The 13,314-nt window shown below is 43.5% G+C and overlaps 1 protein-coding gene across 1 annotated transcript in view; it reads right to left on the bottom strand.

The window, feature by feature from the left end:
• Positions 1 to 1,482: 1,482 nt before the first annotated feature.
• The window catches only part of YEATS2 (YEATS domain containing 2), a 45,924-nt gene continuing 34,092 nt past the window's right edge, over positions 1,483 to 13,314 (bottom strand). The window contains exons 21-30 of the mRNA XM_010180001.1: positions 13,045 to 13,176; positions 12,662 to 12,760; positions 11,557 to 11,668; positions 10,027 to 10,100; positions 8,848 to 8,927; positions 7,391 to 7,592; positions 5,316 to 5,542; positions 4,177 to 4,251; positions 2,783 to 2,856; positions 1,483 to 1,903 (exon numbers count right to left, since the gene is read on the bottom strand). Coding sequence (XP_010178303.1) covers positions 1,795 to 1,903; positions 2,783 to 2,856; positions 4,177 to 4,251; positions 5,316 to 5,542; positions 7,391 to 7,592; positions 8,848 to 8,927; positions 10,027 to 10,100; positions 11,557 to 11,668; positions 12,662 to 12,760; positions 13,045 to 13,176 — 1,184 coding nt within the window. The 3' untranslated portion in view covers positions 1,483 to 1,794. The remainder of the gene's footprint in view (positions 1,904 to 2,782; positions 2,857 to 4,176; positions 4,252 to 5,315; positions 5,543 to 7,390; positions 7,593 to 8,847; positions 8,928 to 10,026; positions 10,101 to 11,556; positions 11,669 to 12,661; positions 12,761 to 13,044; positions 13,177 to 13,314) is intronic.

Below are 13,314 nucleotides of genomic sequence, written 5' to 3' on the forward strand. Positions count from 1 at the left end.
TACTCAAGTGAACTGTAACTCCCTGTTAGCTCTGAGGAACTGAGAGGGGCTGATCTGCAGACCTTGGTTTTGTTTAAGGTGGAAAAGACAGGCAGCACCTCATCTGAGGTGCACAGGACCTTCTTCAGTTCAAGAACTGCATCGAACCTACGCTGCTCTCCTCGGAAGCCTGAAACCACCCTATAACTTAACCATTTTCCACAGTTCCTGCACACTACTGGAGTTACCATCATCTCTCTTCTAGCCTAAAAAAAAGCACCAAAAGATAACATGTAAGATTTCTGTTCCTACCCCAGGCCAGGAAAGATAACTGTATTTGAATGTTTATAAAAGGCTTTGTATTGTCAAAGCACGGCACCAACAAGAGCGAGGCCTCAGCACACCCCTGTGAGGTAGGTATCCTGCTCCCCATGCTCAGAGATGGGGAAACTGAGGCACAGAGTGATTAAATCAAAAGGCCATGCAGCAGATCAGAGACCCAGCTGAGATCAGCGTGTTGGTTTGGCTCTTTGACCCATGCTCCGCTCACATGACAGCACTGCCTCACAAAACAAGCACCCTGAAAGCACAACAGTCCAACAGGAGTCCCACCAACTTTACAATGGCTTATTCACACTACTAGCAAGCACCCATGGGTCAGGACAGAGGGGTGGTAGATGTGGGGTGGTCAGGATGTTGTCAGCGAAGCATTCTTCAGCGAGGTGTTGATAGCCAGGCTGCAGACACGTCTCCTACACCAGTGACGTTCCTGAGACAGGCAAGTGCTGGGGTTAGTAGCAGAACTTCTTCCTGCAGTTGTTAAGACATCAGAGGAGCTTCCCCAAAGCAGCAAATCTCTGATTTTTTATCCTATCAGGCTCCTCTGTGTTGAGCAGAACTTAAGCCAAAGCAGTCCCACAGCACTTCATAATCCAAGCTGATCATTAGTGAATGCTGTCAAAACATAAAGACAGCACACAGACACAACACAGCCGGTCACCTGCCCTCCAGCACTCTAAACTCAAAGGTTTTCAAGCCAATCCAAGCTCACAAACACTGAATACTGTCCTTGCTTCTCTTTTTTCCCCATGCAGGACAAGCATGTCGGTCAAATCTTATCAAGCCTGACCATGGTTTGTTCATCTGGATTGAGCATGTGCCAGTCTACCATTTCTGAGGTGACTGAGAAAGGTGATGTCTGTCACCTGCTCTAGAGAGGCAAGGAATTTGGTTAGGTGACACTTAGCTGAATAAGCTGACGATGAGCCTACCCAGCTGTGTTCTCAGTTACAGACATCATGGCTGAGCAGGACTAGCAGAATTTGTTGCAGCTATCAGCCTTCTGCTCCCCCACACATCTACTCAGATGACCCACCTTTAACAGCTGCCTTGGACTTTTCTCATATTCAGAGTGCTAAAGCAACTGTTTTGCCCACTGCATGGGGAAATGAACTCATATGCAGACTGCATCAAAAGGCATATTTTCTTTTCTTTAAAACAAAATGTTCAATCTCATCAGCACGGCTGTCTGAGGGACCAGGCCTGTGGAGTCTCTCACAGCTAGCAACTCGATGCAAACTGACAATGTTTGTTCAGCCACTGAACATACACTTACCAAGTAAACACTGACATTTAACAACTTGATTTGGAACAGAGCATCATTTTGTTGCATTAAGGTGCATCTTTAATTGGAGGTAACAATCTAGTAGCCCAATGTTATAAATGTATATAATAATGTCCTACAGAAATACTGGATTTGTCAACCCAACATCAGTCATAAATCCACCTTTCCTGCAGCATCTTCTCTGCTCTATTTCATTGTTCCTCATTTAGTATCTTCATATGTTTGTTTGTGAGGAAGTCAAGAAAGGGAATATTACAGATGGCTTTGTGAATATTCATCACTGTGATCTCTCTTGGAGTCCTGCAGGGAATGCATCAGAGATGCTATTATAATACATAAAAAGACACGTGTCCATAAAGCAGCAAGTCAATAAATTTACTAACAGGGGAGAAAAAAAAAATAAGAAAACAGAAAAGATCAGTCAAAAAAAGGTTAAAAGAGTAGGTGCTAGAGCAACACAGGAAAAGCACTGAAATGTCACAGCACAGAAAAGCCACTCTCAAATGACCAGGGGAAATATCTTGGGCACTGGGACAGAAAAATGAAGTGCTAAAGTATTAATTCCTGATGTTCTATAGCACAGAGTATGTGTATATATTTCTATATGTAACATATATACATATGTTTAACATATATTATATAAATATTTACATATTGCATACAAGTAAATATTTAAACTAAGCATTTTTAATAGGGTTGTTTTGTTTTTTTTTTCAAATTCAAGCTATCCCAAATCATGGTGCTGAACATAAATAAAAATTTAATAGTTACCATAACAATAACTCAATGTGTGAGCCAGAAAAGAGCAGTCAAAATAAAGAAGAGATTAGTTAGGCTGTTTAAGTTCTGTGTGGCCATGGGTAAGCTGTCTACATGGTAACCTGAGAGGGACAGCAGTGAGAAGAGTCTTCTGATATGGCTCTGTATGAACAGGTCATCTGCCCTTGAGTGTGGCAACACCAGAAAGCCCTGCCTCAGCTTTGATGTTGTCTGTGTGACCACTCCTTTGCCACTATGAAGCTAAGAGATGACAAAGCCCCTCCTAAGGCTTGGATCTTCCCAGAATATAGTTTGTAAATTCCCTCACTCACATGGCCTGAGCTAATCTAACTGAATTCCTCAAGCAGTTCAGCCCCTAGTGCTTGCACAAGTGGTCTAGGAGGAAACAAGCTGGTGTACCTGTTGTGAGGAGCTGTCTGGTATGCCACAGCCAGCGCTTGCCGTAAGATATCACTCATAAGCTGTTCAGTGGCCTGCGACAAAAGACATCAGGAGACAGCATTATGAAAAGAGGAAAGGAATGTGCTATTTGCTCAACTATCAGTGGAAGAGCAGCTGAAATTCTGGCTTGCTTCAACCCTGTATTTGATCAGCAGGGGGCAGGTCAAGATGCCCAAGTTTCCTGGCACAGTGGTAAGAACTGAGTATACTTAACAGAAAGAAAGAGAGCAGGGTGCTTCACAGAGTATTTTAAAGCCTTGCCACTCACACACCACAGCTTGTTTTGTACATGGCAGCTTCCAGATACTCTCCTGGGAGCTGGTGTGTGTTTGTTAGCCGCTCCCTGTGGTCACCAGGCTAATGTCAAGATAGTTTCACAAAAACCTCCCAGCCCAGACAGCAAGCAGACAGCAGCCGTATGCACCAGACACTCGGCTTAATCAAGGTTCAATCAAAACTAATTAAGGCTCTTGGCTTTCTGTGCTCCTATCAAGACTGAAGCAGAGGTTTCTGGGACGTTCAGTCAGGAAAGCTGGCATAACTCTACAGCTATAATGGAGCAACCTGATGGTTCCAATCTGTGCCTACAAATGGATGGATCTGTATCTGAGTTCAACTGTAAGTAACAGAGTACAGCAGAAATGTGCCCGTGTAACATGGAATCAATCAGCTTTTCTGATCTTCTGATAAGCAGCAGTCTGTATAAACAACCCCAAAAATTGTCTTTGGCTTGAAATACAGCAGAGCGCTGCTATTTTTAAATAGCACTGCTTAAAATAATCTGTGGTAGCCTTCAGTCCAAATCGAAGAACTCCAACTCCACGCTGTTTAAGGCTTTGGTAAGAAAATGTCTCTGTTTTTCCAGAAGTGATTATGATAGAGAAATAATTTTTTGTACAAGGCAGAACTGCTACTGTCTGCAGGAATTCAGCAGTCTCCCAGCAGAGACAACCCGGGCAAAAAGGAGCTGAACAGTATTTAGGAAAAAATACCTACCCTTGCATAAGATAATCAAGTCTTACAGAGCTCTGGCAGATCTCCCCCATTCCTGAAGGGTAGGACAAAGTATGGGGGACTCTGAAAGTTAAGGAATGAGACAGTATCTTACTGCAGGTGAGAACCTGCAAATCACTTCTGTGTCCAAGCCAACAAATCCGTTAGAAAGCTGTAAATGCACACAGAGGTATACAACTCTTTGTCCAGCTGTGTATCTTTCTATACAGGCACAGACATCAACACTCTGCATCTTCTGATTTGATAAATGCATATTAATATGGATATTCCATCTTTTTTCCTACATTACTGGGTTAATGCAGTTACAGAAAAGTTCTTATTGGGAAGTCATTTCTTACCTTTAAAATCATATCTTCTATTACTGATGCATAAACATTCTTTTGCACCTCAGCAGGCTGAAAAGAAATCCCGATCTGTAAAATATGAAAGAGAAAAAAATTAGTACAACAAATAACACAACCCCCATTGTACTACGGATTAGCTGAGAATGAGATTAAGAGATTAAAAAAATCTATTAAAAGGGTAGTTAAAAACCAAGCAAGCAGACACTGCAGAACTTTCAAGCAGTATAATCTTGGGCTTCATTTAAGAAAAATCTGCAGAAAATGAAGCTGGACCATTACAGCAGCCTGCAGAAATGCCTCTAAAACACAGAATGAACAAAAGCAGGCTTTAATTTTTGTTTCAGAAAGTTCACACACAAACCAGGCTGTGTTGGGCACCTCTGGACTGAAAACGGAACCTGCATTTTTAAACTGTACATATATTTCTCAATCTCATCATGCCTGTGCCCTTGTCATCTATGTAACAAGAGACCAGAAACACTGCAGAACCAGTTTTGTCCCTTGATGGCAGCATTTGAGGTGGAGAAGGAAATATTTTCTTTCTTTCTCCCACAACTGCTGCATACAAACCCCTCCCGCTGCTCCTGTCTCTGCTGGTGCAGTGGTGAGCACTCTTCCCCACAAGCCAAGTCAGTCTCCTCCTTTCCCTTCCTGCTGCTGTGACAGAAGACCCCCTACCCCCTTCCTTTCTTTTACCCTAATTTGAACAGGGGGAAGAAATTCAAGCAGCAGAGAAGTTTGCTGTGGTCTAAGCTTTGCTAACAACTTTTCAGGAGCTGCTATTAAATAGCACTGGTTCAAGCAATGAGCCCAGATCTTTCACATGATGGGACAGGAAGAATTCAGTGCTTGTGCTCCTCTTCCCTCATTTCCTCTTGCTTCCAGCCTTCCAGGATGCCTTTTCTGGTACTAAGCCCTGCCACACAGCCACTCTGAAATGATCTCCCACTGGCACACTTCACTTACTCCTGCCAGCACTGGCCAGTGTCATGAGTCAGAAGGTCCAGAGCATTTATAAAAACCCCCATAAAGCATCTAGAGGCCCATATAGATGAAAGGAAGGCAACTAAATAAATGCAAGACCACAATTAGCTTAACAGCAGTTCTTCCTAGCTTTACGATTCACTTATTACCTTCTCTGCAGTGTCCCTCACAAACTCCGATGCAGGCAGGGAAGCCAAGTAGAACTTCATCTCCTCTTGTTTCTCCTCCTGTTCTTTCTTAATGTTTATTTTTAATGGCTCACTGAAGTTGATAACATCTACTTCCTCCTCGTGTTCTGGTTCTCGTTTCAGAAACTGCTGTAGTTCCTCTAGTTTTCGGCACAGCTCCTCACCACTGCTGTAAGATGAAGGGCATTCTGAAAAAGAAGCAAACAAACGTATGATAGGTTATGGAAAGCTGTTTATAAACCCATGCAGGCTCAAAATACGGTAAGAAACTAAGGTAACTGGAAGTTATCTTTGTAGTTCCTACCAAATTTAAGGATGAACAGAAATGCAAACAGTCATTGAAAGCCATCTAATTATATCTTCATGACACTTGCTGTCCTCTCCCTCATCTGCCCCTACACTGATTAAGAAGGCTGCATGTCAAACAAAACCAGGCTAACGTGGAGCATCTCCCTTATGAGGAGCAGCTGAGGGAGCTGGGTCTCTTTAGTTTGCAGAAGAGGAGACTGAGGGGAGACCTCATTCATGGTTATAAATATGTCAAGGGCGAGTGTCACGAGGATGGAGCCAGGCTCTTCCCGGTGACAAACAATGATAGGACAAGGGGTAACGGACACAAACTGGAACACAGGAGGTTCCACTGAAATTGGAGAAGAAACTTCTTCTCAGTGAGGGTGACAGAGCACTGGCCCAGGCTGCCCAGAGAGGTTGTGGAGTCTCCTTCTCTGCAGACATTCAAAACCCGCCTGGACGCCTTCCTGTGTAACCTCATCTGGGTGTTCCTGCTCCGGCAGGGGGATTGGACTGGATGAGCTTTTGAGGTCCCTTCCAATCCCGAACGTTCTGGGATTCTGTGTGTGATTCTATGAGTATCCTAAACATTCCCACAGAAGCTTTGTAACTGGCAAAGCTGTCTGGTGCTCTTCAATGTGCTTAGAGAATTGCAGTTCCTACTATTAGGTAGGCACCGTGTAGCACTACATCACCTTTTACGTTGTGACAAATATTGTCGTGCTTTTAAAGAAAAATCAGAAGGCAGATTCACAGTGGAATTACAAAAGGGTCAAGTCAAATCTTCAGTGGAAAGCTAGGCAGTAAACAGATTCTTTTTCTTCAAAGTCAAATGCAAATCTAGTCATTTAGATAAAAATATTAAAAGGTGGATGTAGGCTTCCTTTCCACCTTCTGCAACTGCAATGCAGGGCCAGGCTTAGCAAAGAAGAATCAAATCCGTACACTTCTGCGAAATACCTTAAATCCCTGTGCGATCAGAACACAAAAAAAGTTCAGCTTTGGGAAAGGGATTATCTGAAGGTGAAACAAGGGAGCTTAACTGTGAAGATCAGATGAAATTAAAGATGCATGTTCAATACATACTAAAATGGACTGTGGAGATGCCAGAGCTATGCCTAGTGGAATAACACAGCAGCTGTAATAACACAACACGAAGCTTCATGCAGGCCAATTCGCCTCATTTTTTAAAGGTAAATTAAATTAACCCCCACTGAGCTCCACACCTCCACTGCCAGGTTTGGTGGCTTTGGTTTACTTTATTGTTTTGTGTGTGGGTGTTTGGGTTTTTATTCAGTTTTGGTTTTGTTTTTTAACCTGAACTCATCCCCACTATTTGCACAGTAAGTCATAACTGAGGCTAAGCTTACTCAAGGGCAGAAGTGTCATAGCTGCCCACGCTTGGTTTGTGCACCCACTTACAAATGATGACGCTGTAGGGCTAGAATCATCTCTCCTGAGATTTATTTACACTGGGCCTTCCAAGGGCTCCAAAGCACAATAAAACCCAAAAGAGGGCCCAGAAAATATCAGGATTGATAGGGACAAGGGACAGCCTCATTTGTAGGCTTGCCCTTACAATCTCCAACTTTGATTATGCCAGAGTGAATTAAGTTAAAAACAAAGAAAGTAAAAATCCCCTTCTTGTGAAGCAGCAGCACATACATGCATGTAACACACAGCCTCGAGCCATTTAGTAAACAGTGGTCTTGGCAGAAATGAGCTTTCTGTCCCTCCACGCTCACCTGGCTCACTGTCTATCTGCGTCAGGACATCTTCAATGGAGTCCTCATCATTCCGCAAGGTCTCCGGGTCAGGTGGAGTGTAGCCATGGCATCGACACCAGTGCACCACGTGCTTTGTCTTCAGGGGCGTAATGCTGTGAAACCTGGGGTGCTTCTCTATGATTTCTTGTAGGATCTTTCTCACTGTCATTGCTCGTTGCCACTGTGACAAACCAAAGGGAAAGCTCATCACACTGGCTAAAATGTTTAAGCTTAGAATTTGGCCCAGAACAGTAATCCAGGTTGAAAGGAAAACAAGAGCAACGTGATTTTCTTGGAAATCAGAATGACAAAGAAAAAAAAAACATGGAAGGTGGATGAAAAATTCAACATGAGCTGGCAGTGTGTGCTTGCAGCCCAGAAGGCCAACCACATCCTAGGCTGTATCACAAGTGTGGCCAGCAGGGCAAGGGAGGGGATCCTGCCCCTCTACTCTGCTCTGGTGAGACCCCACCTGGATACTGCGTCCAGCTCTGGGGCCCTCAATATAAGGACATGGAGATGTTGGAGTGGGTCCAGAGGAGGCCATGAAGATGCTCAGGGGCTGGAGCACCTTCCCTACAGGGACCGGGTGAGAGAGTTGGGGCTGTTCAGCCTGGAGAAGAGAAGGCTCCAGAGGGACCTTACAGTGGCCTTCCAGTTCCTGAAGGGTCCTACAGGAAAGCTGGGGAGGGACTTTTTACAAGGGCAGGTAGCGACAGAACGAGGGGGAATGGTTTTAAACTGGAAGAGGGCAGATTTAGACTGGATATTAGGAGGAAATCCTTCACTGTGAGGTGGTGAGACACTGGCCCAGGTTGCCCAGGGAAGCTGTGGGTGCCCCCTCCCTGGAGGTGTTCAAGGCCAGGTTGGACGGGGCTTTGGGCAACCTGGGCTGGTGGAGGTGTCCCTGCCCATGGCAGGGGTTGGACTGGATGAGCTTTAAGGTCCCTTCCAACCTGAACCATGCTATGATTCTATGACTCTAATGCTGATATTAGGCAGCTGCAGGGAGGTTGTTTAAACTCTGCTTTGTTATCCAAACAATACCTGAGGAAAATCTGACACACATTTAAAGGGACCCAGACGTACTTGTCTTGACTTGAACTGTCTCATCTCCCAAGCAACATCCAAGATAGCATAGTGCAAGAAACAGCACAGTTGGCAAAAACTCTTTGAAAATGCTTCAAAAATATCTTACTCTGAAACAACTGAAAAATGACCTTTAGAGTCCCTTCTGCTTGAGCAAGTCTCTGAACAGTAAACTGGATCACTACCTGGACACAAATCAGTGCATCCTGCAGTAAGGAATGCTTCCATTTCAAATGCAACAGAGACTGCTTCAGAAAACAGCCCAGCCAACAAGAAGGAAGGTTCCATAATTCAGAAATCCTTCTTGTCCTAATGACTGCTTATGAAACACAGGACGAGAGGATTACCTCGGCTGCCCTCCTCTTCCCAATATTCCAGCTGTAATACTGTTCCACCGAACTGGCACAAAAAGAGCTTGCGTCCTCACCTAGAAAACACACAGCCAAAAACAGTTATAAATTTTTACTAAGTGAAGGAAGAGAAATTCTGGTTTTGATGTTGTTTAGTGGAAAGGAAGAGGGAAATGTGTCTTATGCTTACAGGATCAAGGACTGTAGCTCTCTAACTCTTACAAATGCTGTGCTCTCTGAGCACAGCACAGACATGCCCAGCAGGCACTGTGGTTTTGGATCCAAAACCAGCATCCCTCTTGGTCATATACCCAGACATCTGTGGCTATAGGCTGTTTTAAGCCTCTTCTTCCCCTCAAAACTGTAATGATGTAGACCTGTAAGTCTGTCTGACTGGTCCAAGTCTTCCTTTGGAAAACATTCATTTTTTTCCCCAAGCAAATTACAACAAACAACGAAACAACAGTAAAAAGGCTTTCTAGCAAGAACATGAGGAGGGGATACAAAACCTAAGCAACGGATTCGTGAGTGCTACCGTAGGCCAGAGACCTCTGTGTAATTAAAGCTTTACTGTGCTACCCACTCCTACTTTGCTCACTGTGCTTGTGCTTGAGAGGGTCGGGTCTGCCCAGTCTCCAGGACCACTTGTTCAAAGTGCTTTAGTTACCAGAGAAAGCTGATACATTTTCAGCTATGTACACAAGTAAGAGGCATGCAATTACAAAAGATTAAAATGCTTCTCTGCAAACTACCACCTTCTTATTAAAAAAAGGGCAAGCAAAAACCCCAATAACAAACACACTCCAATACTGAGCTATGTTATCACATTTGCAAGCATTTCTGAAACCCTGGCATTAGTTTTTTTTCTTAAAAAAAGCACATCCACTAAGGACAAACCAGGGAAAAGAAGACATACTTTCAGCCATTATGTGAGGAAGTACAAACTATTTCTAATCAAAAAACAGATGAAAGTTAATAACTGCTAACAACATATTTGGCTTTATTGGAAGAACCTAATTCTAAGCATCTTTAGAATAACCCCTGGAGTAAGCTCTCTAGGAGAATGGCTTCATTTCATTTCGCCTTTTAATATGTTTTTTTGTGGCTACAGAGTATGCAAGGCATTCTGTTGATGTATTGAAAATAGAAAGCAAAGCCTTTTCATTTACTGCTTACTTTTTTCAGCAATTAATGGAACCTTCTTCACTATCGCTGTTAAAAGCTGCTGGACGTTCTCCAAATACTCTATGCTGCAGGGGATAAAAAGAATCACAATGAAGAATACCGTTGGAAGCAATGAATCAAATTCACAAGGTTTCAAAAATCACTGCATGATTTAAAGCCCCTAGCCCCAAGGCATTATAGCAACACTACTGTGAGGATCAACTGTTATGCCCCAATCTGGAGGTGTTTCCAACAGCCCTTCCTCTTGCCAAAGTGGCCACATCTGAGGCTGCATTTCTCACGATGAAGAAACCAAAGATGGGCTTTTCTGGGCAGGCTTGGAAGAAACCCCTGAATCATCTCGCAAGCTGCAGCACTACTTTGAGGGATAAGATGCACCCATTAGTGCAGGCTGTCCCAGCAGGAACATGAGATACTGCATGGGAAGCTTTGTACTTAGGGGAGTTTAGGCAAATTTCACTTAACCAGCCATACTGTATTTAACTGGCAAGGACTGTATTTTCCATTAGTTATTTTTTAACTAAGATAATTTCTAGTGTGTAGTGACTTAAGATTTATTCCTGTCTCCTACACATACTCTCCCTCAGGGTAATGTCTGCAGGGATACGACAAGAAAACAGAACTTTTCAAAACAAGGGAGGAAAAACTTCTTTGCTGTGAGGGTGGCAGAGCATGGCCCAGGCTGCCCAGAGAGGTTGTGGAGTCTCCTTGTGTGGAGACACCCAAAGCCCTGGCCGTGTTCCTGTGTGACTGCTCTGGTGATCCTGCTCTGGCAGGGGTTGCACTGGGGGAGCTTTCCAGGTCCCTTCCAACTCCTGACATTCTGTGGTTCTGTGAAAGTCAGCCACTGGAGGAATCAAGAGCAGAAGAAATATCCGACACCTTGCAAGAAATATGCAGAGAAAATACTGCAAACTGACTTCTGGGGAAAAAAACCCACTAACAAGTACTTGCAAGAGCATCACAAAGAAGGCACTGGATTTCACAGCATCCAGTGAACAAATGCTCTAATCGTCTTTATTATTTCATTGCAATTTTGAGCTAAGGCAGCTCTCATATTAAGTAACTACAGAAGTATATGAGCTTCACAAGACTAGAGATGCAAGAAGAGAGACAGTTCTTATTTCAGATGGCCCTTTTTTGACCTGTATTTTGCTGGGCAGTTTGACCTCAGTAAGGACACACAATGGCAAGGGGAATTATGCAAGCAGTGGATGATAAAGAGGTTTTAGCAGCCTGAGATTCTCGCAAACCCTAAAACCACTGCAAATCTTCAAGTATTTTTGTTTTCCAATTTCGTGAGCCCTGCATACAAATCTATTTACAAATAAAATATTGCAACACTGTCCAAAACAAATGCCAGCCAACAGGATTAGCACTGATACAGCAGAGTATGGGACAAAAGATTTTGTAATGCATTTCTAGCTCAAACTTAACACTATTGCACATATCCCTAGAATCTCCTCCTTTCCCCCTGGTATTTCAAAGATCAGAAATCCTTACAAAGGAATGAACAATTACTTGATAACGTAATTTCCGAGTTCGGTGCTCTCTTCTGCTTTTACTGCTGGTTGGCCTTCCTGGGTACCCACAGAAGCGCAGTTTTGTCCTGTTGAATCAGGCTCCATCTTAACTTCAAAGAAACAGAAGGCATTTTTAGAGACAAAAAGTACCAGTCAGCCTGATAGCGTCCTGTGAGACTCTGGTAAGACTAAGGGTTTTACATAACATCACTTAATTTCTAGTCTGCAATTGTAAAGCATGAACAAATTTGGCCTTCAAGTCTGCTGAAGGAAAGCAAGCCACCAGAACATGTGTCCCTCATCCCCACATCTCAGCATGTTCCTATCTCATCCTTTTTAGAAAATTTGCATCTGCATCATCAGTTGCTGATGTCTTGCATACGACTGCCTCATTTAAACAGGACTGCTTGCAAAAGTACATTGGTTCTTCTGTAAACAAAGAGCTGGAGAGAACACTACTGCAAGTTTTAGCAAAAAGTGACATTTAAAAGTGAAAACCTTTTCTCAGACCTCACTGATTTTTCCATCAGTGAACTTTCTCGTGCCTAGGATAGAACCCCGGTGAGACAGGAGCAGGAGAGAGAGGTGTTCCCAATCCAGAGCAGCCAGGCACAGTCTGGTCATTCATCTGGGATGGGAGAGCTGCAGAACAGTTCTGCAAGAACTGGACTTTCAGTATCTCAGCTCTGGCCTACGCATTATTTTGGGAAGTACTGTATGTACATCTCTCCCCCTTGTGTGGGCACAAGTACACGTGCTGTCTACATCTGGTGCTGCTGGAAAGCATTCTCCACAGTATGTTTCACCACAGTCACTATTCTGAGGACAGCACTATGATTAAATACATGTCTGCAAACATGGATTGAAACAATGAATGGTTAAGGTAGCTTTCTAAAACATCCTAATTTCTCTCTGTACTTCTTCTTGAGAAGGAAGTCACTGTAAATTTTGTAGTCCCCAAGTGCCGTTTTTACTTGATTTAAACTCTACTAATAAAGCAAATAAATAAACCCAGTCAGTGTCTACTTTCATAGTCAGGCCACTTGTGTGGACCAGCACCAGCTTATTTCTACTACTTATCTTACTGAGAAATTTCTTGTTACCTTTAGTGATAGATGCTGTAGAGGGACTAGGGACAACCGTAGTTGCTGCTGTGACAGCTGTAACAGTGGAAACTTTGCTGGCAGAAAGTGACTGTATCACTGGAGAGGAACAGCAAAGAAAAAAAAAACCCAACAAACCACCACCAACCAAAAAAAACAACAAAGAAAAGAAGAAGAAAAAAAGAATCAAACTTCATACACTATGACAAATAACCATGTTCAGAAGCAACACAGTGTTTGCAGCACAAAGTTTAGGGATTAATTTCCTTGCTACATTTTCGTCTACCTCTAACTTTGGACCAGGTATGCCAACAGTGACCAAGAGCTACCCTGCGCCAAAGGGGATTTTCAAACACCGTCTGTCATCCTCCTCTGCCCTTTACCTTTGTTCATAGGCATGAGTATTGTCTGAACACCTCCAGAAGCTGTGTTTACACCGAGCTGTTTAAGCTGGCTGGGAACTGTCAGAACAGCCTGCTGTGGACTAGACTGATTTGAGTGGATTTTTAGCAACCCTGCAAGAAGAACGGAAGACAAAATGTTAAATAAAACACACCACTTTGTTCATCTCCAGCTACTTCTCTCCCTTCCTGCCTGAACTAGTAAGCTAGCACTGCTACCCTTTCAACAAGCCAGGCCGGTGAACTGTCAGG

The sequence above is a fragment of the Mesitornis unicolor genome, unplaced genomic scaffold, assembly GCF_000695765.1.
Source record: "Mesitornis unicolor isolate BGI_N332 unplaced genomic scaffold, ASM69576v1 scaffold15412, whole genome shotgun sequence".
Lineage (NCBI taxonomy): Eukaryota > Metazoa > Chordata > Aves > Mesitornithiformes > Mesitornithidae > Mesitornis > Mesitornis unicolor.